The 27,959-nt window shown below is 50.9% G+C and overlaps 1 protein-coding gene across 12 annotated transcripts in view; it reads left to right on the top strand.

Annotated features, from left to right (window-relative positions):
* The window catches only part of LOC122379649 (alpha-2-macroglobulin-like), a 114,932-nt gene extending 101,278 nt beyond the window's left edge, over positions 1–13,654 (top strand). For all 12 annotated transcript variants that reach the window (XM_043362012.1, XM_043362017.1, XM_043362014.1 and 9 more), the window contains 14 exons: positions 1,632–1,860; positions 2,133–2,335; positions 2,503–2,585; positions 2,787–2,917; positions 3,224–3,374; positions 3,925–4,163; positions 4,431–4,550; positions 5,352–5,496; positions 5,676–5,842; positions 6,084–6,299; positions 8,816–8,924; positions 10,949–11,071; positions 11,582–11,754; positions 13,243–13,654. In XM_043362012.1, the coding sequence (XP_043217947.1) occupies positions 1,632–1,860; positions 2,133–2,335; positions 2,503–2,585; positions 2,787–2,917; positions 3,224–3,374; positions 3,925–4,163; positions 4,431–4,550; positions 5,352–5,496; positions 5,676–5,842; positions 6,084–6,299; positions 8,816–8,924; positions 10,949–11,071; positions 11,582–11,754; positions 13,243–13,284 (2,131 nt within the window). In that variant the 3' untranslated portion in view covers positions 13,285–13,654. The remainder of the gene's footprint in view (positions 1–1,631; positions 1,861–2,132; positions 2,336–2,502; positions 2,586–2,786; positions 2,918–3,223; positions 3,375–3,924; positions 4,164–4,430; positions 4,551–5,351; positions 5,497–5,675; positions 5,843–6,083; positions 6,300–8,815; positions 8,925–10,948; positions 11,072–11,581; positions 11,755–13,242) is intronic.
* Positions 13,655–27,959: the final 14,305 nt, after the last annotated feature.

Below are 27,959 nucleotides of genomic sequence, written 5' to 3'. Positions count from 1 at the left end.
GTGAGGACGGGACGGTGACGCTGTATTTGTTGCTGCAGTGAGGACGGGACGGTGACGCTGTATCTGTTACTGCAGTAAAGGTGACGCTGTATTTGTTACTGCAGTGAGGACGGGACGGTGACGCTGTATCTGTTACTGCAGTGAGGACGGTACGGTGACGCTGTATCTGTTACTGCAGTGAGGACGGGACGGTGACGCTGTATTTGTTACTGCAGTGAGGACGGGACGGTGACGCTGTATTTGTTACTGCAGTGAGGACGGGACGGTGACGCTGTATTTTTTACCGCAGCGAGGACGGGACGGTGACGCTGTATTTGTTACTGCAGCGAGGACGGGACGGTGACGCTGTATTTGTTACTGCAGCGAGGCCGGGACGGTGACGCTGTATCTGTTATTGCAGTAAAGGTGACGCTGTATTTGTTACAGCAGTGAGGACGGGACGGTGACGCTGTATTTGTTACCGCAGTGAGGACGGGACGGTGACGCTGTATTTGTTACTGCAGCGAGGACGGGACGGTGACGCTGTATCTGTTACTGCAGTAAAGGTGACGCTGTATTTGTTACTGCAGCGAGGACGGGACGGTGACGCTGTATTTGTTACTGCAGCGAGGACGGGACGGTGACGCTGTATCGGTTACTGCAGTAAAGGTGACGCTGTATTTGTTACTGCAGTGAGGACGGGACGGTGACGCTGTATCTGTTACTGCAGTAAAGGTGACGCTGTATTTGTTACTGCAGTGAGGACGGGACGGTGACGCTGTATTTGTTACTGCAGTGAGGACGGGACGGTGACGCTGTATTTGTTACTGCAGCGAGGACGGGACGGTGACGCTGTATTTGTTACTGCAGTGAGGACGGGACGGTGACGCTGTATCTGTTACTGCAGTAAAGGTGACGCTGTATTTGTTACTGCAGTGAGGACGGGACGGTGACGCTGTATCTGTTACTGCAGTGAGGACGGGACGGTGACGCTGTATCTGTTACTGCAGTGAGGACGGGACGGTGACGCTGTATTTGTTACTGCAGTGAGGACGGGACGGTGACGCTGTATTTGTTACCGCAGCGAGGACGGGACGGTGACGCTGTATTTGTTGCCGCAGCGAGGACGGGACGGTGACGCTGTATTTGTTACCGCAGCGAGAACGGGACGGTGACGCTGTATTTGTTACCGCAGCGAGGACGGGACGGTGACGCTGTATTTGTTACTGCAGTAAAGGTGACGCTGTATTTGTTACTGCAGTGAGGACGGGACGGTGACGCTGTATTTGTTACTGCAGCGAGGACGGGACGGTGACGCTGTATTTGTTACTGCAGCGAGGACGGGACGGTGACGCTGTATTTGTTACCGCAGCGAGGACGGGACCGTGACGCTGTATTTGTTACAGCAGTGAGGACGGGACGGTGACGCTGTATTTGTTACTGCAGCGAGGACGGGACGGTGACGCTGTATTTGTTACTGCAGCGAGGACGGGACGGTGACGCTGTATTTGTTACAGCAGTGAGGACGGGACGGTGACGCTGTATTTGTTACAGCAGTGAGGACGGGACGGTGACGCTGTATCTGTTACTGCAGTAAAGGTGACGCTGTATCTGTTACTGCAGTAAAGGTGACGCTGTATTTGTTACTGCAGTGAGGACGGGACGGTGACGCTGAACCAGGAGGTGCCCGACACCATCACCGAGTGGGTGGCCGGCGCCGTGTGCACCTCCGAGACGGCCGGTCTGGGCGTCTCGGAGACGGCCTCTCTGACCAGCTTCCAGCCGTTCTTCGTCGCCTACACGCTGCCGTACTCGGTGAAACGCGGCGAGACGCTGGTGCTCAAGGTGTCGGTCCGCAACTACCACCAGGACGACCTGCCGGTGAGCTCACCGCCGCGCCGCTCCGCGGGACCCGACAGGAAACGGGGCGCCGCGGAAACCAGCGGCTCAGTTGTCTGGACAGAGGTCTTTTCATAAGATCAGCTCACTATAAATTACTAACAGATAATTCCACTTCCCCTTGCACAAGAAAAACGTAAAGTCGCACGGTTATCATCCCCCCTTCACTCCGTTCGAGTCTATCAGTCGCTCAGTTGGAGCCGTAAAACTTTCGCCGAGATAATCTCACTGCTCCGCTGTCTCCCTAATAACAGGTGAAGCTGACTCTGGTGGCCTCTGAGGAGTACGAGACCCTCTCGCCGCCGGTGGAGACGCTCTGCGTGCCGGCCGGCGACAGCGTGGTGGTGCCGTTCCGACTGCGTCCCTCCGCGCTGGGCGACGTCAACATCACCACGGTGGCCGAGGTGTACCCCGAGTACCCGGCCGCCTGCGGACCCGAGACCGTGCTCTATTTCAGGTCAGAGCCGGCGCCGCTCGGAGGGTGGGGCTGGACGAGCGGAAATGCAGATAGATTTTGACTACGTGATGTTCCAACTAATGCTGTGCTCTTTTTTCTGTCGTTTGCCATTGAAATGGTAACAATAGCCACCGGATGCTGAAGATGTTTTGTTTTGTCGTTAACAGTGACGCGGTGACTAGACCCGTCCTGGTTGAGCCCGAAGGATACGAGAGGGAGTTCGTCAATTCTAGCTTCCTCTGCAGCACATGTGAGTAGTATGAGCGTCGAATACGAGAGGCAGACTCTGAAAAGCTATATAGAGTAATGTCAATGACTCAATTGAATGTCATGCTTCTGTTGTGCCCAGTCTTCAGTCACAGACCTAAGAGTAGGTATGTGCGTCTGTCATTAAGTACAGCCCGGCTGCCAGTCGGCTCGCCGTCAGCTCCCTCCGCGGCCGTTGTTTCAGCCGGTGACGGCCAGCAGGGAGGCAGCGTCATGGACGTGTCCTGGTCGCTGAGCCTGCCCGCCGACCTGGTGCCCGGCTCGGAGCGCGCCCGGGTGGAGGTGGTGGGCGACCTGCTCGGACCCAGCATCGACGTACGTGGCAGATCGCAAAGCCAGCTCGGCTCAGGACGCGGACCAAACACGTCATGGCAATGTCATCGAATCCGATGTCTAGCTTACAGTGGCGTTTGTCCTATCGACTGAACGTGGAATGACGACATATGTTATATTCTTGCATGAAAATGTTCACGTTTTAGGCCCTGTTTAACTACAGGTACTTTTACATGCATTTGCTACTACAAAGCCCTCTAATTTAACCGTTGCGGTGCAATATGTCGGAAACTCACATCTAGCTAGTGTCGGTAACGGTCTCTCACTGTGTCCCACCCACCCGGACAGAATCTGGAATCGCTGGTGCGCCTACCGACCGGCTGCGGGGAGCAGAACATGGTCAAGTTCGCGCCCAACATCCACGTCATGAACTACCTGGTGGCCGTCGGCGAGCTCACCGAGACGCTCAAAGACAAACTCGTCAAATACATGAAAACAGGTGCGCTCGGCTGGCCAAGCATCGGCTGTGTGCGGGCGTGCTGACTAGACATGTCAATCGGATACCAACTTTTTGGTATACCGATACCAAACCGATACCAACTTGGTATTTGGTATTTCAATCCTAATGTGTTTGTTATTTTGTTGATATTATAAACCCTCACTTATGTACTTATAAAAGGCTAAGAAATTGGTAAAAAGTTGGTATTTTCCTCATGTTCCCAAGTTGGTTTGGTTTCGATAATTTCCCACGGTTTTGGTTGGTATTTTGTTTGGTATCGGTATTCCGATTTTCCGTAATTGACATCACTAGTGCTGACGGTCACTCCAGCGGGCTGAAGTCATAAATTCGAACTGGCCCTGAGTGCACTTACTTCAGTGAAATCGTTTAATCGAAATGGGTACAGCTAACTTCGCTTAAGCACCTCTTGCATTGCGACTTCAGACTCGCAAGTCTTTGTCGCTGAGATCACACAAAAGACTGCATCATGCAAGCTGAAATGCATCGAGATGCATCTCCAGCCTCAGCTGATGTACATTTCTGCCCACAGGATACCAGCGGGAGCTGACGTACCGACATGACGACCAGTCATACTCTGCGTTCGGCAACTCGGACAGCTCCGGCTCCATGTGGCTGACCGCCTTTGTCGTCAAGTCGTTCGGCGAGGCCAAGAGCTTCATTTTCATCGACGAGGACGACCTCACCGGGAGCGTCAGATGGATCGAGGATAAACAGACGTCCGATGGCTGCTTTCCGTCCGTCGGAAGGGTTCTTCACCAGGGAATGAAGGTGTGTGCTGTGTTAGACGAAACTATCAACTATATGATGTGATCGGAGCTCCGCTTCATAATCTTAGCAACACTTATCAAATAGCAATACTTCCCGTTTCCACAGCTAGGGCTGCAGAGGTCTCGCTGTGCGCTTGCGCCAGATGTTCCCGTCGGCGTAACTACGGGCCGTGGCTCTAATACGGAAACTCGTCATGCATTTGCGCGCGGTGTTCCCGTCGGCGTATAACTACGGGCCGTGGCTCTGATACGGAGACTCTGTTGGCAGGGCGGAGTGTCGGGCGGCGGACAGCAGGCTCTGACTGCCTACGTCACGATCGCCCTGCTGCGCTCATCTGTCACACTGAAACCCGACACGCTGGCTGACGCCTTCCGATGTCTGTACCAGGTCAGTGGCGGCAAGGGTGGGCGAAGCGCAGAGATTCCCTGCCTGAGTCCAATGAAACTTCTTAAGGCCGCCGTCCACTGTGCGGAACGCTTGCGGTCCGTACGGAATTTAACACAGAGCCCTATGGGCGCATCCGGTCCGTACGGAAATCGTGTGAGTTCCGTGCGGACCGCATCCGAACGGCAATCAGCTGTTGATTTTCCGTCAGCTCTCCGCATGCGTTTCGGAAGCGGTTGCTACGGAAACGAAATAACAAAGTCCGACATGTTGAACTTTTCTGCGGAGAACGCAGGCGGAACGGACGCGGACAGGTACAGTCTTCCGTCTTCGAGTTTTCAATTGCAAGTCGAAGAAATAATTTCAGCTCTTTTAAGATGAAGTAAGTAAACATAATTTCTCTGACATGGCAGCACTATGTTATGCTAGTCAATTGCTATATTTTCTTTTGTAATAACTGATAATTGCTCTTCACAAATTGTTAGCAAGTGTCCGTGAGCTTTCCGTCTGCGGTCCGGAATCGGATGCGGTCAGCGTGCGGCGACATTCCTGACGGACTCCGGACGGAATTCCGTCGCAGTGGACGGCGGCCTTTAGGGTGTTAGAGACAGATGTGAAAGAACCTGTGTTCGGGAAAAGGACGTCGGCATTAGCAGGGTTCAACAGATGAGCGGGCCAAGGTAGTACGCAAACACGTCTCATGTAGATAGGTACTTACAGCTACGTGCTGCCACTCCACTTTTCAACGTCAATGCATAGGTAGTCGTTGAATGACGAGTTGACGCCGATGTTTGACATTTACAGGACTCCAGCTCGGACATATACACCCTAACGCTGCGGACTCACGCCAGAGCCCTCGCGGGACACCTAGTCGAGGCTCGAGCTGGCCTCGCGAAGCTCAAGGCCAGAGCCAAATACGCTGACGGAATGCTCTACTGGCAGAACTCAGGTAATTGCGCGCCGTCAAAGTTTTTTAACCGACAATATATAGCCATGACTCAATGAATTGAGCAATCAGCAGGCGTGACTGATGCGATGAAAGGGCTCAAAACTTAACTGTCCTGCCTCCTTCGAAATAATTATAATTATGGACGATGTGTAGGGTTGATGTCGGCTTTCTATCCCTAGATTCTGAGGAGAACAAGGCGTTGAGTGTGGAGATTGGAGCCTACAACATCCTGACAATGGAGCTGCTGCAGAAGGCAGGAGACACCGAGTACTTTGGAGACGCTCTTGCCGCGGTTCGCTGGATCAACGAGCAGAGAAATAGCGGGGGAGGGTTCGTCTCCACTCAGGTATGGACTGGGTTGTTGTAGGTAAACGAGCGATGGTTGAGCTTGGAGGAATTTGTATAAACCTAGTTGATGTAAGCAGTTGTCCTTACAAGCTGGTTTATATGATGTTCGTAACGATTATTTGTTTGAGGTTGTTGTTCAAATGGAAACGCGTGTGTCCAAATTCAGACCTGTGAAGTACAATATTATCCAGACTGTGGCCAACCGGGCGTCGGCCCCTCTAACCGGTGCGTCCCCTCAGGACACGGTGCTGGCTCTGGAGGCGCTGGCCAGTTTCTCGGCCGCCCTGCCGCGCTCCGCCACCTCCGAGCTGCGTGTCCGAGTGAGCGAGCCGCTGGGCGCGGAGGAGTTCCGCATCACGCCGGCCAACCAGCTGCTGGTGCAGACCCGACAGCTGGACAGACTGCCGGCGCGGGTGTTCGCCCGAGCCGAGGGCGACGGCTGCGCGCTGGTGCAGGTCAGTGACCTCAGGGGAGTGACCTCTGACCCCGTGTCAGAGGTCAGAGAAACTGGTGCAGGTCATTGGCCTGGGGGACTAGCGTAAAGTAGTATAAGTTCAGCCACTTTTTCTACTTTGCTTCTTTGACGCCATATTAAAGGGAACCAATAACTAATTCATGTACCAAATGATAGCTGGTCCCTTGCGCCCATTTACTCGTCGAAAAACTTTGCAAAGTCTTCTAGGAAATGCTCATTGAAAAAAGGATAAGAAAGGTATTACACATTGATCAACTTACCCCATGGGTGGGGTAACATGATCCACCTTACGAGGCAAGTTGATCAATTGGCTCTGTAAAAATCGTTTCAAGACTGATGTTGAAATGCATCGCAAGGTATGATTCTTGGACCTGTAATCCCTAATTTTAACAGCATCGTTACTTCAAGCTTATGTTGTTATGCCGGTAAATAACACAAAGAGTTGTATGTAAGTTTTTGGGACATAAGATCGCACACAGAAATTTTCATTAAATATGAGACACAGAAGTGAAACGTTACACACTTCTCAAAAAACATGCAGCAAATTTGTGAGGTTTCAGGCATAAATAAAATTTATCCCGCGCCCCACTGGGGGGGGGGGGGCAGAATCTGCCCCTGCTCCCGTTTTTCGTAAATAACTTCTAAACGCGTTACGCCAGTGACGTCAAACTTTCAGTACCTTATTATACATAAATTTAAGCGGTTTCCTGAAATTTTGAGCGAAACCTGTTGGACAATTTTTGAGGAAATGACGTTTTAGTGACGTCATGTTCGCCATTTCACCTCAAAAACGGCAAAATTTCAAACGCCGCTAACATCTTCATTTTTAAAGGACTCAAGACGTAACAAAAAAAGTTATACGTGATTTCACTTTGTCTATCAAATGGCTATCTCAGTTTTTTGAATATTTTGAATTTTGGCACAATTTTTTCTCAAAAAACTGATTATTTGGGGAAAATAATTATAAAATCCAAAATTTTGAGTGTATAAAAAACGGAATATATGCCAGAGGAGTGGTCTATGTGCACCTACATACCAATTAAAAAAAAAGATCAGTTCAAAAATGTGGGAGTTATTGAAAATTTTATGACGTCAAGATACACAAAATTTTCGGAAAATGATTTTTTTGGAAGTGCTAGACCTCGTTCGGAAACAAACATAGCACCATTCGATTCGCCGTGAAAAACTGCATCAGATAGACATCTTTTAGGCGTTAAAAACCAACTTTAAAATTTGACCTCACTTGACCTGACCGTGACCTGACATTGACCTGAAATTCATCCAGATGTGGTCCATATCACTTATTGAGTGTGCCTATTAAATTCTATGAATAAAATGACACATAACACATGTGTCGCACATGCTCGCATATTTCGTTTTTGGTGACCTGACCTGACCTTGACCTTGACCTTGAAATGATATTGTATGCAACGAATATTGTCTTGGTAGCCTAAGAACAGTCTCAGTCCAATCTTCGGCAACTACGGTGCAAGGCCGATACTGTAGAAACTTGCATTTTGTACCCTTGACCTGACCTTGACCTGACCTCTGACCTACTTAAGCAAAAAATTTGAGCTCTTAACCCGCGCACCGACGGGGGTTTGCGCCAACTTCGTACCGACAGGGGGCGGATGACCGCCCCCCCCCCCCCCCCCCCGAGATCTCTAGAACGAAGCAAGATAGCGACAAGCGGTAAACGTCATGGGATACGCACGGACAAGGTCTACAATTTTTACAAAGGTCATTTTCAGGTCAGGTCAAAGATGACGTCACAGGGGTCAAAAAGTCAAAATAGCGGCGCTAGATATGGAGAGAGTTTTTTCTCGAATAAATTTCGAACTAGTCAAGATAGGAACAATCTAAGGGCATCATCGTGATCCTCTCGTCAATCCGCATCGAATGGTATATATTTTGACCTCGAAAGGTCAAGGTCAAAGGTTGACCTCAGGTCACGTGACCTCGAGGTCATCATGTAAATCATTCGATGCGTTTTAAGGAGCTGAACACAATGAGACCATCCGCGTGGCTGTATCTTGTTCCTGAATCGAAACGGCATCGAAACGATCGGAAACGATCGTTTCGATGCCTAAGCTCAACACTTTATTTGTATTTTGCCGTTGCACTATGTCTTATGCTGCCGTATCGCATTACCAGTGCTGGCTTGAAAACATTGCTTTTATTTACACAAAACAAAGCGGATTATATATCAACAATGAGCACCAGACCACCGAAGGCGCTATGGCTGGGTGGTGGATCATACTGCCGTGCTGGGGACCGGTCTGAGGGGGACAATGGTTGGTTATTGGCTGTTCGCTCGCTGCTTCACCCATGTGACGTCATCGCCGTGGTAGTTTTATCAGAATGACGTCATTAATTGAAGAGAAACACCGTGTCTAATAATTACGCCAATCATCACATCCATTATGCTTCTGAATGGCTGGTGACTATTTCAACAGTATCATAATTCATAGATACGAGTATGCGTTGTTTTTGCAGGCTATTCTGAAATATAACGTTAAGGAGACGGGCCCAAGCAACGCACTCAGCATCTCTGTGAAGTCCAAGCCGAAGCCTGGTCAGACCAACTGTCTGAAGCACGTTGTAGGTAAGTACGAGACCTTTCGGCACTAATGTCCCGACTGAGCCTCTCAGTATCTCAGTCGGTAGACCGTTGGACTCCGCGTGGTGAGAGCACGCGTTCCCGGTTATAACAATCCGGGTTCGAAGCGCGACGGGCGCTTGACGTTCAAAGGCCTCCTGACAAGTATGGTTGTGGTTGGTAGCAGGCCGTAGCAAGGCGAAGTTAGGGGACTGACCGTCCGCGGCTATGTGCGCACGTTAAACTTAGGACTCCAAATTCTGCCATAGAAGCGGGATTACGCGATCGGAGGGTAGAGGGCAGGGTCAACGGAACATGCTTCGCATAGCGGGGGCTCTGTCCTTGTGCATCTTTCCATTAAAAAGGTTGGGACTAAATTTATAAACAAAAATATCCGCAAAATTTCTTGGGCTATAACTCTGTTCCATATCAAGCTTGCAGTCGGAATTTCTTCGGCAGATCGCTCCTCCGCTCAAGAATTTGCGTCTTAACCCGCGCGGGGCTGGGGTCTCCAGCCGAACGCGCGGGGCTGGGGGGGGGGTAAATTTTACCCCCCCTGTTATCTCCCAAACTAATGGTCCGATTTGGAAAATTCAAACGCCAATCGAAAGCTCTCATCACGAACTACTAAAAACATGTACTTAATTTAAAGTTTGAGGTCAAGGTCAAGGTCAGGTCAAGGGTACAAATTGCAAGTTTCTACAGTATCGGCCTTGCACCGTAGTTGCCGAAGAATGGAGTCATAGACTGAGACTGATCGCCCAAAACGTGTTCTTAGGCTACCAAGACAATATTAGTTGCATACAATATCATTCAGAGGTCAAGGTCAAGGTCAGGTCAGGTCAGGTCAGGTCACCAAAAAACAAAATATAGAAAAGGGCATGTGTGACACATGTTTTATGGGTCATTTTACTCATAGAATTCAATAGGCACACTCAATAAGTGATATGGACCATCTCTGGATGAATTTCAGGTCGAGGTTAGGTCAAGGTCAGGTCAAGTGAGGTCAAATTTTGAAGTTGGTTGTTAAGGCCTAAAAAGGTGTCTATCTGATGCAGTTTTTCACGGCGAATCGAATGGTGCTATTTTTGTTTCCGTACGAGGTCTAGAACTTCCAAAAAAGTCATTTTTCAAAAATTTTATGTGTCGTGACGTCATAAAATTTTGAATAACTCCCACATTTTTGAACCGATTCTTCTAAAATTTGGTATGTAGGTGCACATAGACCACTTCTCTGACATATATTTCGGTTTTTTCGATAGACTCAAAATTTTGGATTTTATAATGATTTTCCCAAAAAAGTCAGTTTTTTGAAAAAATTTAGGCCAAAATCCAAAAAATTCAAAAAACCGAGATAGCCATTTGATAGACAAAGTAAAATTACGTATAACTTTTTTTGTTACGTCTTGATTCCTTTAAAAATGAAGATGTTAGCGGCGTTTGAACTTTTGCCGTTTTTGAGGCGAAAATGGCGAACATGACGTCACTAAAACGTCAATTTCTCAAAAATTTTCCGACGGATTTCGCTCAAATTTTCAGGGAACGTGTCAAATTGATGTAAGAAAAGGTACTGAAAGTTTGGCGGCGCTGCGCGCCGCCGTTTTTGAGATATCGCAAATATTCGCGAGGGGGGGTAAAATTTACCCCCCCCCCCAGCCCCGCGCGGGTTAAAATGTAAGAGCTGTATCGCTGTATATACAGATATCACGCGCTGCTTTCAGCAGGGCACTTCGGCTGCAAACTTTAAACGGAACAGAGTATAGTTCTACCAGTTCTACAGCGTTCAGTTCCCCGATGCAGCGCTTCAACAAACGTTCGGTTGGGAGCGCCTTATGAATTCCGTGAAAGCTTTGCTTCTTCAATTTGCGAGAAAAACAACCAAAATGTGTTTAAAATGTGTTTATTTTGTGACACTGGTAATTTTGTGCATATGCCTGCACGCGCATCCCAACTTTATTGAAAGGAAAACACGAATAATAAGAATAAAAATAAAACATGCATTGAAGCGCGTTACTGTGTTTATCTTTCAGAGACGTGCGTCAGATACGAGAAACCAGGGGAGAGCAACATGGCGGTCGTCGAAGTTGAAATGGTCAGCGGCTTCATTCCCAACAAAGGCAGCTTGAAAGCTCTCAAGGAGAACGCCGAATTAGGTAAGGAGCCTGATTTCATACTACGTCATTTCCTAATAGGTACAAAGCACTCGTTTCGCTGCGCTGAGGTAGGCAGTCTCTTCCATTTACTTTTATTTCAAGAAACAAAAGGTACCTTTTGGGCTTGGTGTTTAGCTCACTCAGAAATCCAAATTCTACCATGCGTAAAAGTTTGTAGCTCATCCAAACATTAACTTTTGCCTGATATGGTCACTTCCAGTGGTAAAACGCGGTGAGGCTTATAAAACATGTTACTTGTTAGGCTTGTACTACATCGGCACTCTTTATGTTCTTTTTGTGATTCAACTTATTTTAGTCTATCAATTCTTTTTATGAATAAAAATACTTACCTACCAAAAATAACGGTTGCGAGGGAAGGAGATATTTCCGCAATAAATCACACTCTCTGGCAGGAAAGGTGGGTGAACGGGGCTCATCTCTGGCCGCTCTGTAGCCATGGAATGTGTGCTGCGCGGCGCTTCTGACCGTCTCCCTGGCTGTGCCACCCAGAGCTGAAGCGCTGGGAGGTCTCCAAGAACAAGGTGGTCTTCTACTTTGACTCGCTGGACAGCCGGCGGCGCTGTCTGGAGATGGTGGTGCAGCGCGAGCAGGAGGTCGAGGACGTCAAGCCGGCGCGTGCTACCGTCTACGACTACTACCAGGCCGAGGTGGCGCTTAGCACGGTGAGACTGAGGCCGGGGTGGCGCTCAGCACGGTGAGACTGGGGCCGGGGTGGCGCTCAGCACGGTGAGACTGAGGCCGAGGTGGCGCTCAGCACGGTGAGACTGGGGCCGGGGTGGCGCTCAGCACGGTGAGACTGAGGCCGGGGTGGCGCTCAGCACGGTGAGACTGAGGCCGGGGTGGCGCTCAGCACGGTGAGACTGAGGCCGGGGTGGCGCTCAGCACGGTGAGACTGGGGCCGGGGTGGCGCTCAGCACGGTGAGACTGAGGCCGGGGTGGCGCTCAGCACGGTGAGACTGAGGCCGGGGTGGCGCTCAGCACGGTGAGACTGAGGCCGGGGTGGCGCTCAGCACGGTGAGACTGAGGCCGGGGTGGCGCTCAGCACAGTGAGACTGAGGCCGGGGTGGCGCTCAGCACGGTGAGACTGAGGCCGGGGTGGCGCTCAGCACGGTGAGACTGGGGCCGGGGTGGCGCTCAGCACGGTGAGACTGAGGCCGGGGTGGCGCTCAGCACGGTGAGACTGAGGCCGGGGTGGCGCTCAGCACGGTGAGACTGAGGCTGGGGTGGCGCTCAGCACGGTGAGACTGACGGACACCGACCGTACCGAGGGCACCCAGAGCGGAGCCACAGAAAACCGTTTCCAAAACATCGCCTAGTTTGGTAGTTTCTGTCCACTGAAGGCAAAAACATTGACTTAAGGTCAATTCTGAGAAAGTCAGTCAAAAAGAGCGTAAATAGGGCTTTCAAATGCATCTTTCTGTCGCGCTGTAGCTCTGCTCGTTTCTGAGAACTATGCGCCGGTTTGTTGAAAGTTGTCGTCATTTAACCCAAAAATCGGGGAAATTTCACATTCGATGACCTCTGATGACCTGACTTTTCACCTGACCTTTAAAATGATCAAATAAGTCAAATAAGTTTTTCTTCTTTCTTTCTTTTTTTTTTGCTCTAACGCACGCCTCAGAACTTGTGTCGTTACGTGGCCCAGGAGCCGAGTTAGAAGGGGTGTTGAAGCACCCCGCCCCCTCCCCTTCGCAGGGTGTGGAAATCAAGGAGTCCCAGCGGGGCGCGGGTTGATAACACGTGAAACGTTGTTTTCTTTTTTATAAAAAGCATGCGTAGTAAGACTTCTAAGTTGTTTTAGTTGTATCGGCCATTCATAAAGCGTACTTTTGCCTGGTCTAAATGACTACTTTAGCAGCACCGTGCTCCTATGAAGTAAAAACTGTCAAAAAGCAAATATTTATTTTAGGTTGCACTGAGCTGTCCTAGCCGGTTAACCAAAGAATTGAATATAGTTTGATTGATTATAAAATTGATTTTTATAGTTTTTTATAATTTGGTCCCCAGTGTAGAACGAAGCTTAAGAGGAAAATAAGTCGCATCGTATGGGATTGTTTTCTTATCTTAAAATATACCATTTCAAATGCCAACACTAATGCTAGCGGTGACCGAGAATGGTAGTTATTGATTAAATCTGTGTTTTTTTTCAGTCGTACAACCATGACATGGACTGCGCCACGGCGGCTGCCTGAGCCACCTGTACCGCCGGTGACCTGCCTCCTTCTGTGGCCGAGACCGGTCACAACGGGACGGTCCTCTGCGGTGGGACCGCGGTGCGCGGCATCGTCTAAAGGAAGGAAGGCGCCTTCGGCCGCATGCTTCACGTGCGGGTTACATTTACGGTGCTTAAGAGTTTCGATGTGCTTGCTGCCTGTATTTTAACTCCTTGTTTGTAGCGGGGGCGGGTTGTACTGTTTTATATTGCGTGAATTGGATTCATCATGTCGTGCAATTTCGAACCACAAGTGAGGGAGCTGGCATACGATGACAAGATGGGACAATGCTGTATTGAAATTAAGATGATCATGGTAAATAAACTGGGCTTCTGGCAATGAAAAAAAATTGTGTTCTGATGCCTTCCGCCGATAGAACAATTCACAGCTTACAACTCACAACAAAAACGTCATTTCTCAGTTGCTGTCGGCTCACGGCTGCTGCATTTTTTCCATTACATAAATTTATCGATGTGTTTAACGACAAATGACTGAATGTAAACCCGTGTTTACTGAAGGTGAATCGACATAATCAAAAGTGAAGAACATTTCATTGTATTTAGCTTTAGGTTACATTTTTAACAGAGCCAGGAGCACAACCCCACTCCTTGAGCTCTCGATCCAGACTCCCCGCCCACAGTCAGCCGAACACCTCCGTGATCAGCTGAATGGGCGAAAACATAGTGCACATGAGATGCTCCGATCGCGGCATCCGCTATATAAAACATTATACTAATTGGTCAGTAAAGCCTCTAAGCATGAACAAGAGTGTTTACCATTCTAATGATATGTCGTACATAATAAAAACATTTAATTGCAGTATCTAGGACAGCTTCGAGTTCATACCTGAAGCAACAATTGAATAGCAGACGATCACGCGCAAAACCGTTGAATTAAATTCCTGTCCAGACATCATATGGTCACCGGGCTCCTCTCGGCGGTGAAACAGTTAAACTTTAATCGGCGCAAAGCTTGCCGATTACATGTACATATTCAATAATCAATACATGCGATAGCTGACCATCAGTCAATAACAGATTGGTGCCTTGGTGTTTCACTTTCACACGCATAAGACATTCATGACAAATATGGCATTGTACGCGCAAAGCAAAATAAGAGCAGGCGCTATTGCTGATCATCATATCTGATCACTGCTGATCACTGATCAGGCACGTGCCTGCATTCTCCGCGGCCAAAAGACACTTTGATCGAGAAACTCAGATTCGTTATTGAAAGCGCTTAAAGCGCTTACAATGTATGTATATATGTACGTCAGAGAGAGTTCAGCGTTTTGGGTTACGGTAGACGGGCAAATAACGATTAATCACGGTACAAGGGAAGTAAAATGACAACTACTTCGACTGAGACTTTCCTTTACAAGGACGAGTGTGCGGCTCTGCGAAACCGTTAGAGGTAGGTATTGAGTATGATCGTGAGAGAGAGAGAGAGAGAGAGAGAGAGAGAGAGAGAGAGAGAGAGAGAGAGGGAGAGAGAGACAGAGAGAGAGAGAGACAGAGACAGAGAGAGAGAGACAGAGAGAGAGAGAGAGAGAGGGAGAGAGAGAGAGAGAGAGAGAGAGAGAGAGAGAGAGAGAGAGAGAGAGAGAGAGAGAGAGAGAACAGGATCAATGCATGCATGCCAGACTCCGCAGTCCGCTCGTTGACGTATTTGCTGCACTCTTCTTTTTAAAGTTTCGAGACGCTACAAAAAAAACGATTTTGAAGCTCTTAAAACCCTATTCCTGGCGGGGGGGGCCTCAGGAGCCCCCCCCCCCTGAGGTTTTTTGGTTATATCTCCCAAACGCGTTGAGCTAGGAAGCTCAAATTTTCTGACTTTTCCTAAAAGGCTTCTACGCGACATGTCTGAAAATTTTGAGTTGATCTGACCTCAGGTCAGGTCACCAGAGGCGGTTTGGTGACGCTACCTCAGAAAAGTTTGCAATCACGCCAGAGCTAGAGTTTTTGTCCGATCAATTTCTTCTCTTCAGGGTTTAGTTAGGGTACCAGTATGTGCAATTTGTATATCTCGGAATTTTGATATCGGTGACCTAAGGTCAGGTCAATTTCGCGACCTCCCCATTATAAGTCAATGGGGGAAAAATCAACTCCCTGTTTTTACCACTAAAACGGGTCGGAATGGCCCCATATACCATACATGACTTCATATACGATCAACCTTCACTACCTTGAGGTCTGTTTTGCTGTTGGGCAGCTGTGAGGTCATGTGACGTCATCAAAGGTCACCAAAGGTTTTTGGCCAATAACTCCGTACAGGAACAAGATACAGACGCGTGGATGGTCTCATTGTGTTCAGCTCGTCAAGACGCATCGAATGATATACATGATGACCTCGAGGTCACGTGACCTGAGGTCAACCTTTGACCTTGACCTTTCGAGGTCAACATATATATCATTCGATGCGGATTGACGAGAGGATCACGATGATGCCCTTAGTTTGTTCCTATCTTGACTAATTCGAAAGTTATTCGAGAAAAACTCTCTCCATATCTAGTGCCGCCATTTTGACTTTTTCGACCCCTGTGACGTCATCTTTGACCTGACCTGAAAATGACCCTAGTAAAAATTGTAGATCTTGGCCGTGCGTATCCGATGCCGTTTACCGCTTGTCGCTATCTTGCTTCGTTCTCGAGATCTCAGGGGGGGCCGAATCGGCCCCCCCCCCCCGCCAGTTTCTTGTCCCGGCGGAGCCCGCCAGGAATAGGGTTAAACCATGAGGCCGGGGCTGGAAGTAGCGCTGTGTTCCGAAATATACGGTTAAATAAAGAAACTACGTAGGCATTTACTCGACTGCCGAACGGCATGCTTAGCTAAACAACACTGCATTGAAGCATGTATGAAACTAGGTGTGCCGTCAGGCTTCCCATTATTTGTTAAAGAGGGGAGCGAAAGTTGAATGTAGACTAACGAGTACAGTACGGTGTAGGTGGGGATTGGGAACATAGCCCTCGATGTTGCTGTTTGGATGCCGCTTGCCTCTGGGTGCTGTAACAAATTGTTTGACGTTTTCTGCATCTTGATAAAATCAATATCAGACTCGAAAAAACAAAGTCAAAGACGCAGCCAAACACAGCATCGGGCCTCTCCGCCTATGTGCGGCCGCCGCCTAGCTCGCTGTTGGCGCGGTGGCGTTGGCCGCCGGACAGGCCACCTCTGCGCCGGGAGCGGCGTAGAACTGCACCATGACGATGATGTAGGTGAGAATGGTGGCGGTGATGGAGAGCAGGGTGGACCGGCGCAGCCGGAACAGGCCCAGCTCGCCGAGCGCGTCCAGGTCGCGGTGGACCGTCTCTCTGAAGAGGCGCAGCGGCTGGCTGAGCTGCGGCCGGCGCCGCTCGGCAGTCAGCAGCAGGTCGCGCGTCTCACCCACGGCGCTCAGCACGCGCTGTGTCAGCTCGCACGGCAGCACGACGGTGACGGCGGCGCCCACCACGTACTGCAGGATCATGGCCGCCTCCTGGGCCAGCGCGCCGCTCGGGATCAGTAGAATCAGCAGCAGCCACATGGTGATGTTGGACACAGTGCCGTAGATCATACAGATGAGTAGTTCGTAGTACATGCTGTCAGTCAGAGCAGTGAACGCCTTGGAGAGATCGTCGTGGAGTGACAGCAGCTGCTGAAGGACATCGAAAGTCAACTGAGAACTCTGAGCGCTGTCAATCGCTGTCCGGAGATTCCTGTTTATAAAGCGGAACCCGCTGATCACATAAACACCTGCAAACACAAACTTGAGCGGAACGGTGTAGAAATGTGTAGTGTACAAGAAGTACGAGCTGTCGAAAGCAACGATGCCAGTCGTAGAAACGGAGAGCGATTCAAAGGTCTTTCCTCCCCAGGAGCCAGCGATCGAATTTATCACGGTTCCTGCTGTGAACAGGGTCAGTGCCACGAAGACGGCCAGCACCCAGTTGACCTCTGTGCGGAGTTGGCGGGCGGGGCTCTGGTACCCGGGCCGGCCGAGCAGCGGGCCAAGGTGGCGCTCCAGCGTCCCCAGCAGGCGGCCGTAGCGCCGCCGGCCGCCGCACAGGCACGCCAAGCTCGCCGCCCACAGGATCACCTCAATCATGCCGAACATGTTGGTCTGCGAGGCCATTACCACCACACCGCTTTCCCCAACCTGGTGCACGGCCAGCAGCAGCTGGGAGGAGGCGTTGTAGGCGACGCCGGCCGTGACCAGGGCGAACACGCCGGCCGCGTAGACGCGGTCGGCGCGGCCGGCGATCGTGGTGAGCGCGCCCGCCTTCAGCAGACGGAGGAGGGCGCGTGACGCCACCGAGCCGCGCAGGGCCGACTCGGCCTCGTCCGACACCGGACAGTCAGCCGGCCGGCTGTCCTGCAGCTCCACCACGAAAGCCCCTTTCGGTTTCATTACCAGCTCTTTAACCCGCACAGTGCACTTGCACAGTCGGCTCAAGTAGCACGGGTGCTCAATATCTGCTGTGCGCTCTGTCACGCTTCACACCGGTGTGGCTCCCGAGTCCCGACCAGGCCAGTTTCGATGCTCCTTTACGGCAGCTGCATGGGTACAAATCAATAGAACATAGCAAACACAGGATGACAAAGGTCGACACTGGCGCCTACGCCAAGCTCGGCCTGCCTTTGCCCCGTCACTGGTCGGCTATTTGCCATGTTACCTTGGTCTGCACAGAAAATGAATAGAACGTTTGGCTCTGGCAAACAATACGGCGAACTACTTATCTGAGGAAGATGGAATACATGCCAAATGATTATCGATTTGTGTCGGTCAGTGTATGGCTGACCGAGTCTTTGACCGCAGAGCCAAACGAAATAGGATCACAAATGTGCCAAACATTCAACGACTGCTTGCTGACCGTTTGATTATAGTCAATCGACTGCTAACAGCTCTCCATTCAATCAAGTTTTCGTACCCACAAGCATCGTCTTATACCAATTTGATCCGTTTATTCAACGAATAGACTTACGGCCGTGTCAGCGTATGGAGTATGTGCCGGTTAACTTGTGAGGTCAGTCCTAGGAACAAAAACACGTGTTGTCGCGCGTTATCCCGTTATCGCTACATCGCACGTGTTTCTGAGGACGATCTGATCGAGGTGACCTTCAGCTCGACTCGTCATCGTATCGGCGAGGTGGCCGTGCCAACCGCCGCCTCTGGAGCGAGCGTCTATCAGACAGGGCCGTCGGGCTATCGCGGGCGCCGTGACGCTCGGCCACGAGCCTATCGGAGCTCCACTCTCGCCATACTGATACCAGTCTACGCAGGTGCGCGCCGGCTCTGTCCGACCGCCACAGAGGCACAGAGCGCCAGGAACCGCCAATTTTATGCGCCGTCTCGGTTCGCTACATTCTCGTGGGCCCGGGGGACGTTTTTCGCCTCCCTCTAGCGAATATTGGTGATAGCTCATGAACGCCTAGGGATAGGATAGCGAAAGTTAAGGTACCTTTTTCCCCATCAATTTTACATCTTCTGGAGTAAATAAGTTGGACATAGCCCCCTTGATGACGTCACAGGGTCGATTTTTCTAGAACCCTGTAGGTACGGCAAACCGACGTCACAGACGTGAACTTCAAATAGCTGCCAAAAATAGAGGTGCAGAGATAAAGACAAAGTACGAGTAACGAGCACGACTGTCCAGCGTTTGAATGGGGTTGGGAACTCGATTTTTTAAGAATGCATGAAAATGATCAAACTATTTTCACAGAATTTATGGTGCATACCATTGCCTCATAAAATCAATAAGCTGAGAGAAATGGGAGAAGAAAGATAGGAAACTTGTTTTGAAAAGTTCTTGAAAAAGATGCTCTTGATGCTGTTACGTCACATGTCACCTTCTGCGGTTGACAAATAATGGCGCATCTGGCGCACCACAGATTACATGTTATATCAATGGGTGAAAGATGTTGTTTGCTTCACTCTGACATTCGCGCTGTTTTTAACTTTAAATTATGCTAAAACATTTACGGATGGAATGTTCAGTGTCAAAAATTGATGTGTCTGCCGTGTACTATATTCCCACTTAACATGAGCGCGTGATAAACATTTTATGTACCTCGAATTTTCAAATGATAAAGATGATGAATCGGAGGATGCTGAAAAGCAAAAGCTCATTCCAATATTTGGACTACTTTACGATTAAAATGTTTACATTCCTGTCATCTTATTCTTGATCTTATTGATCATTTATTTGTTCTTTTTATGAAAATAACATAAGGCGTTGAGAACCGAGGTAATTTCTATCTACCGTGCCTTAACTTACCAGCAACAGCAATCTATCTACGCCCTACGGTGGCAAGGGAGACTGTCTGTGAAAGAAGCGTAAGATGGATTCTAAACAATTCTTTTGTGATATACTGAAGGGCAAAGTGCAGAGAAGAGCGTACAAGTCCTGTTTTGTGCCAGGCTGTTGCAGTAGCACTTATGAAACTCCGAAAACGATCTTCGGTCATGTCCCGAACAACATTACCCTGAGGAGATGATCGTCTGCAATAGCAGGAAGAGCTGATGCAAGTACTTTGAAATCCACTATCAAGTCGGTGCTATTGTTGTAATGATCACTGTGAGGTGAGATATTTTGTGCAAGGGCTGAGTGTAATGCCCAGGAAATGACCTCCATTCGCCCCCTGACCGGTCAGGGTTATAAAATTTGAGTGGATGGCGGTCCGTTTGGGGTTCAGATGTCAATTGTATTTTGTTACTGTCAAACAATACATGTTATGCTGGCAGCGAATGTGTGTAACGTCGTTTTTCGAAACAGAAGTTAGAACTGTAACGGCAGAGTGCTTACTGGTCTCATCGTAAGTATTGTACGTGTTGTAAGCAAAAGCATTGTCAATATTGTAAGTATTGTGAGCATTGATGTATGGTAGATATCACCTCACATGATCTCGGCTCAGATAACCCTCTCCGGTGTCCCTGTCAGTAAATGGCACCTGGATCATTACAGATAAGATAATTTGTCATAATTCTTAAAGAATTGGGTGGTTTTGACTCGTTTACTCGAGGTGCAGGTCGCATTTCAATACTTTTCCATAGGCTTGCAATGTAAAGGTCACGACTCTGACCTAACCTCAGGTCACAGATCAAAAATTCTGAGATATACAAACGACACATACTGCAGGTACTGTTTTGAAGACTGATGAGAGGAAATAACTTCGTGAAAATTCAAGCTCTGACGTGTTTGCAAACTTTTCTGAGGTGGGGTCAACAAACCCGCTCTGGTTACCTGACCTGACCTGACCCGGCATTTTTTTTATGCTGAGATGTGCGCAATGAGCATTTAGGAAAAGTCACCAAATATGAGCTGAATGTCTCGCGGCGTTTGGCAATTGTGTTACGGGCGGCTGTGACCGCCCGTTGTGGCATGCCTGGCGCCGCCCGTGGCGCCTCCCCGGCTGGCCGCGCCCGGCGCCGCCCCTGCCGCGTGGCCCTCGGGCGGGGTCGAGGGCTGGCGCTGGCTGGGCGGTCGGCGGCCCAGGAGAGGCAGGGAGACCGTGGTTACGAGCGGATGGCTCTGTGGTTCTTGTTTGGGCCTCTGCCGATAATACAGTAAAGCATCGAGTCTGAGTGTGTTCAGCTCCCGCAATATTTGGCGCGGTCGGTAGGACTGCAGAAGACGACAAAGGGTGAGTTCATTAATTTCATTTGATGATATTTATTGAAATTTAGTTCATGAATGTTGATTGTCGTAACTAGTCTGTGCTCGACAAAAAGCGGGCGGTTTGCTCGAAAATAGAACGCCGATATTTTCTGTTCTGAGGGGAACGTTAGGAATAAGGCGGTCCGCCTGGGTGCAGTTTTGAATAATTTGGTGAATTGTTTCCGCTGGCCATGGATTTCAACGACACTATTTTGGTATCGCGAACCCCTCGTTTTGCGGGTATAGAGACAGATGATTGGGAGCGGTGGATATCTCGTTTCGAGTCGTTAACGGTGGGACTCGGAGACGTTGAGCGAGTTAAGCGGCTGTTGCCTCTGCTGGATGGCGTCGCACTCGATTATGCGCATTCGCTGTATCAGGGTGACAGTTCGTACTCTGAGATAAAGTCAGGACTTGGGGTCCGGTTTGGTCGGTTAATCGAGCCCTTACAGGCGCAGGCCGAGCTGGGGCGCGCCTCCCAGTCGCCGGGGGAATCAGCTGAGAGCTTCGCTGACCGTATTAAGAGACTGGGGCGGGCTGCGTTCCCTCATTCTACCGGTCCGTCAGGGGAGGGAAAAGGTCCTGAGGAAACGTATGCAGAGAGGGCGTTCGTGATGAAAACCCTGACGAGTCGGTTCATATGTGGACTTCGGGATGAGTGGCTCCAGACGAAACTGTGCCACCGTAATCCTGAGTCACTGTCTGCGGCTGTAGCGGTGATCCGAGAGCTGCATAAACGCCAGGAGGTCGTCCAGGCGGTACGCGCTGCTAACCCATCGACGCATACAGGTACTGGGCCCCTTCCCCTGGGTGCTGTAGCGTCAGCTGTTCATGCAGAGGTAGGAGGTGGGTCGCAGCAGGATGCAAGGATAGCTCAGCTGCAGCAGGAGATCGGCCAGCTGCGGTCTTCGTTGGAGGCGTTCGCCGTTGCCAAGACGGACCACCTGCCTGAGGCTGTCAAATGTTACGGGTGTGGTGCCCCCGGCCATTTTCGGCGTGACTGCCCGGTGGTACGCCGTGGTCAGCCGAGAACTGGACCGAAAGCCACCAGGGTGAAATGTTTTTCGTGCGGGCAGGAGGGTCACATTCGGAGTAACTGTCAGTCGGCTGTACAAGCTGCCACCCCGCTCCAACCGTTTTGTTTATTCTGTGGCGAGGCTGGGCACTGGATGGCGGCATGCCATTCTCGCCTGCAGCAGGGGCCTCCAGCAATGGGTGGACGTCGGGGGCTGATGTCGAGGGAAGCCCTTCCATCTGATAAGCCGGCGGAAAACTAGGGGCAGCTGGCCCTGTGGGACAAGAGCCGGCTGCGTGTATCCAGTCCCGATTAACTGCAACAGCCATTCGAGTCCACTTGGGCAGCCTCGAAGTATGGGCGCTGGTCGATTCGGGTGCCGACTTTTCCATGGTCAGGGATGGGCTCCAGCAGCGGTTGAAAACGGAACTGGCTTGTCAGGCCACCACCCCGACGCGGTCCGCGAAGGGAGCTGGTGGTAGCCCCCTGAACATCGTTGAGGTGCTCCGTGATGTCCCTATCCAGGTGGAGGAGGAGTCGATTGTGTGTCCACGACTGGCTGTGGTGTCGGGGCTGGTCTATGACGTGATCCTTGGACGTGACTTCTGTTGCCAAAACAGAACTATCATTGACGATGAGAAGGGGGTGATCCGTATGAAAGGGATGACGATTCCACTTCCAACATACCCTGAGATCCGTCCCCCGCGGGCTAGAGTCATTCTTGGCGATGCAGTAACACTACCAGGTCGTTCGGTAACAACGGTAGCAGCAGTGGTGCAGCGACTTGATGGCCAGGGACCTTTTGTGACGTCAGCAGGCTCGGTAAGTGGGATGATGGAGCCAAGCCGCACGGCGGAGCGTGAGGATCTATTGATTCCACGGGCTGTGGTGGTGATCGCCTCCAATGGCACCATACCTATCCGGTTGACGAATGTCGGAGCGGAGGGCGTCCGTCTCTTGAAGGGCTCTGATGTCGGGACGTTCCTTGCGTTTGGGGGCGGTAAAGACGCCCTGTGTGTTTTGTGTCCCGGGGCAGACTGTGCCGATTGCAATGTGGCGAGCTGTGGAGATGGAGGTAATCCATCTCATGATCCTGGAGAGGTGGAACCGGAGGTGCAGCAAGCCCTGTCACCAGAACTGACAGACTTGAGTGAGAGAGGTCGTAACAAACTACGGGGTTTATTTGAGACCTACAGTGACGTCTTCAGTAAAAGACCGGGAGACATTGGTCGTACAGGTGTGACAAAACACAGGATTGACACGGGGGATGCAGTCCCAGTCAAACAACGTCCACGACGGATACCCATGAAAGTCCGAGACCAGGTAGAGAAACAAAAAGAAAAGATGTTACAGGATGGTGTCATTGAGGAAAGCGAAAGTCCGTGGTGTTCGCCGGTCGTGTTGGTGCGCAAGAAAGATGGATCCTTCCGCTTCTGCGTCGACCTGAGGGCTGTGAACGCAGTGACGAAGGGCTTCGCCATGCCGCTCCCACGAATCGACGACTCGCTCGATACCCTGTCAAGGGCGAGGTGGTTTACCACGCTGGACATGGCCACAGGGTATTGGCAGGTTGAACTGGCGGCTGAAGATCGAGAGAAGACGGCATTTTCGACTGGAAAAGGCCTCCATCAGTTCAGAGTCATGGCAATGGGTCTCAAGAACGCCAGCGGCACTTTCCAGAAGATGATGGAACTGATTCTCGCAGGCCTTGACACCAAAAGCTGTTTGGTGTACTTGGATGACGTCATCTTGTTCAACAGGACCGAGGAAGAACATCTGGCTACCCTGCAGGAGGTACTCCTGAGGATTCAGCAAGCCGGGCTGAAGCTAAAGGCACAGAAATGTCGATTCGCACGCAAGGAGGTGACTTTCTTTGGACATCTCGTCTCCGAGGAAGGGATACGTCCAGATCCGCATAACGTGGACAAGGTCCTGGCCTGGCCGCAGCCGTCATCTGAGGAGGAGATGAAAAGCTTCTTAGGCCTGTGCGGGTACTACGCGCGGTTTATTCAGGGGTATGCCGCGATTACAAAGCCACTTAGGGACGCCGCAGTAGAGGAGGGACGAATCAGGTGGTCCGAACCGATGCGCATTGCATTCGAGCTGTTGAAGTCCACTCTGTCCTCGCCTCCCGTACTGGCTTTGCCAACAGGTGAAGGGACGTTCGTCCTGTATACAGACGCATGCAACTCTGCTGTGGGTGTGGTGCTGGCTGAACGCATTGGAGATGAGGAAAAGGTGATCGCCTATGAGAGTAAGGCACTCACAAAGCAGCAGACGAGATGGCCGACTTACGATAAGGAACTCTGGGCGATCGTTCATGGCATCAGACATTTCCGTCAGTACACTGTTGGTGCCAGATTTGAAGTGGTGACCGACCACAAGCCGCTGGCAAACATACCGACATCGATCGCAGCAGAGCGAGACGGCACAGGACGTCGTGGTCGATGGGCGATCGAGCTGAGTTCTTTCGACTTCAATGTTCGGATCCGCAGCGGTCTGGCCCACGGGAACGCTGATGCGCTGTCTCGCAGACCACCAGATATGGCGTCTGCGGTCCGATCTGGTCAAGCCCAAGGCCAGGGGTGGTGTCCCGGTCGCTCTGTCTCAGAGAGAGGAGATAGAACGGAGACGGTGGGGTCAGTAGCGGGCGGCTCGCCCGCGCCGACGGAAGGCGGTTCGCCTGAGTCGGTTGTGACTCTTGTAGCTCCAACTGCTGTATTCTCAAGGCTTACGCAGGAACCGGCTGCTGTATCAGTCGCTGTGCCACAATCAGTCCAAGAACGGACCCTCCCTCCAATCGCCCAGGCGCAAGCCAGTGACGCGACGCTGTCGGCTCTCCGAAGAGCACACGAGAGGAAGGAGAAGCCAAGGCCTGCAGCGTTCGCTGGGTGGGGAGTGCTGCGAAAACACTGGAGCAAGGTGCGCGTCATGAATGGAGTAATCGGCATTGCCTCGGGTCGACAGTTCCAGGCGGCGGTGCCTCAAACTGAACGGGCCGAGATCATCCGACTGGCGCATGATGATCCATCGAGCGGGCACATGGGTCGCAGACGGACCATCGCCCGGGTGAAGGCTCGATTCGTCTGGCCGGGGATGAATGAGGACATCCGGAGCTTCTGTGCCTCGTGCACGCCGTGTCAGCGGCGGTACAGACCGGCACCCAAAAGACGAGCACCGATGGTTACCGAGGTTACCTCACGACCCTTCCAGAGAATAGCCATGGACATCACGGAGATGCCTGTGTCGAGAAGAGGCAACCGATATGTGCTCGTGATCATGGATTACTTCTCAAAGTTCGTACGAATCTTCCCGATGCCGAATCAGAAGACAGAAACGGTGATGGAGGCACTCCTTCACTGGGTTCAGGAGCTTGGTGTTCCCGAGAGGCTTCACACAGATCAGGGCGCTCAATTCGAATCTCTGATGATGCGTGAGCTGTATCAGAGGCTCGGCATCCACAAGACTAGAACAACGCCTTATCATCCTGAGAGCGACGGGATGGTGGAGCGCTTCATGAGGACCCTGAAAGACATGGTGTCGAAATACATCGACAGCCAGGGCCTTGACTGGGACGAAAGTACCAGATCATACGCCATGGCCTACAATTCTTCCCTCCACGAAACCACCGGTCACACACCTTTCTACATGATCCATGGCTTTGAGCCTCGGTTGCCTTTGGATGTAATGTACGGAACCGATGAAGTCGCAATACCAGCTGAAACCTTCCTGAACAAACGGCTGAAGAACATGAAGCGGGTCTTCGCACAGGTGAGGAGAGCCTCCTCCCAATCAGCTGCTCGAATGGCGGTTCGCCATGACAGCAAACTCAATTTTACCGCGTACCCAACGGGCTTGAAGGTGTGGGTACGAGACCACACTGCCGCTGTGGGAGGAAAACCGAAGCTGGGTCTGCCGTTTAAAGGACCGGTGACCATCGTCGAGAGAAGAGGCACACCGGGGAAGGAAGTTACCTACCGGATACAGGACGTCCGCGGCAAGACACGCGTCGTGCACCACAACGACCTCAAGGAGTTCATCCCTCGTCGGACCGACTTGCGGCCAGTTCAGGATCCGAGTGGTCCAAATGGACGTGGTGAGGCCGTGGGGGTGGATCCCGTGAGCGACTGTGGTAACGAGCATGGCGTTCTGCTCGAGGTGCCGCTAATGCACTTACTCGGGAGAGCTGGCCCATCTGGTGATGTGGGCGTCGCTCAGAGGGGAATGTTGCCGCCAATGTCATACGTGACCAGATCAGGCCGAGTGTCGCGACCACCTGAAAGGTTCCAGGCGGGACTATGAGTGTGGTGGAGGTGGTGAAGGCTGCGATTGTGTATATAGTTGTAATGTAAATAGCGTGTCGTAAGTGTCGCATTGTTCAATGTATGATTGTTTCCGTGAGGGGGGAGGGGTGTTACGGGCGGCTGTGACCGCCCGTTGTGGCATGCCTGGCGCCGCCCGTGGCGCCTCCCCGGCTGGCCGCGCCCGGCGCCGCCCCTGCCGCGTGGCCCTCGGGCGGGGTCGAGGGCTGGCGCTGGCTGGGCGGTCGGCGGCCCAGGAGAGGCAGGGAGACCGTGGTTACGAGCGGATGGCTCTGTGGTTCTTGTTTGGGCCTCTGCCGATAATACAGTAAAGCATCGAGTCTGAGTGTGTTCAGCTCCCGCAATAATTGTACAAGAAAATCCTGAAAGGTCTCCCCGTCCGAAATAGGGTTAATGTGTATATGAAGAGTTGCAGATGCCAAACATACCAGAGGCGGATCCAGCTCAGAGGTTTGGGGGGGGCAAACCATAACAATTTATCGATTCTTTCCATGCATCGTCCATAGGCGTAATGTTAAAATTATGCCGTTTGGGGGGGGGCAAATGCCCATTTTGCCCCCCCCCCCTGGATCCGCCACTGAAACATACCCAGATCTAAGACTGCAGTTCCCAGCGCCGCTGCAACGCTTTTAAAACAAACATACATAGGACATACAAACATGTTTATTTGCATCTGTTTTGGATAATAGCAACTCATGGCGCCAACACCCGCGATAACTGTTAGGATTTGAGATATATTTTTATTTAGGCCATTAGTTTGGCTGTAATGTTTATTAATATTAGTTGGGCGGAGTTTGGTAGTTTTTTATTTAACTTGTGGTATGTTGTGCTGATTGCGGGTTGTTCAAACCTTTCAAATGTAAGGACCTTATTGAACTCAACCCTACCCCTACACTACCCTACATACGACTGGACGCTTTCCAAGCCCACAAGCATCACGACGCCGAGATGGAATGTAGCCGAGAAATCACCCTCGCCATCTGCTCTAGAGCTAATCGTGTGGGGCGGCGTGTGGGGCGCCGCTTAGCCTATGGGGGTGCACTTCTAGTGGATGGGGGACGGGGGTGCACCTGCACCCCTTTCATATGGAAAGTTACTTCCCTGATTACAGCTCCCCGTATTGCACCTAATCAGGGAACGGCCAGCAAACGAAGGAACTATTTCTGGATGACAGGCGAATAACCGCTCACGCAAGGAGCGGAGCTCCGCCCCGTCCAAAGTGGCCAACAAAGCAGAGACAGAGGCAGCATCACATCTTCCATCAAAGAACTGGTTTCTGGCTTGGAAGATGAGCTCCATCTTTGCATCCGAGTCGGTGCTGTCAGGAATCAGCTGGTCTAATGTAGTGAGAGTAGTGAGACGACTAGCTATTGTATCAGAGCTGCCTGGTCTTCGTAGCATTTGCACCGATTCTTCTCGATCGGACTCTGAATTCTGTCCCTCCTGCGTATTACTTGAGGCATTGCTATGTAGCTAAGTCTTTGGCAGAGTTTCATTGCATGCTTTGCAAACAGTGCCATAACAACACAGTTAATTAATCACCAAGCTTCTTTGCAAGTTCCAATACAGTTGAATCGCACGCGATTTGAGTGCAAAAATCAAGAAAAGTGCCAACTTGTTCCCGTAAAATATTTTGAATATTGACCTAAAAAAATGAGTAATTTCCAGATAAAATAACAGCGAA

Source organism: Amphibalanus amphitrite, unplaced genomic scaffold (genome assembly GCF_019059575.1).
Source record: "Amphibalanus amphitrite isolate SeventyFive unplaced genomic scaffold, NRLGWU_Aamphi_draft 000082F_arrow, whole genome shotgun sequence".
Classification (NCBI taxonomy): Eukaryota; Metazoa; Arthropoda; class Thecostraca; order Balanomorpha; family Balanidae; genus Amphibalanus; species Amphibalanus amphitrite.
Note: the sequence above shows the minus strand (reverse complement) of the source record. Positions and strands in the feature narration are given on the sequence as shown.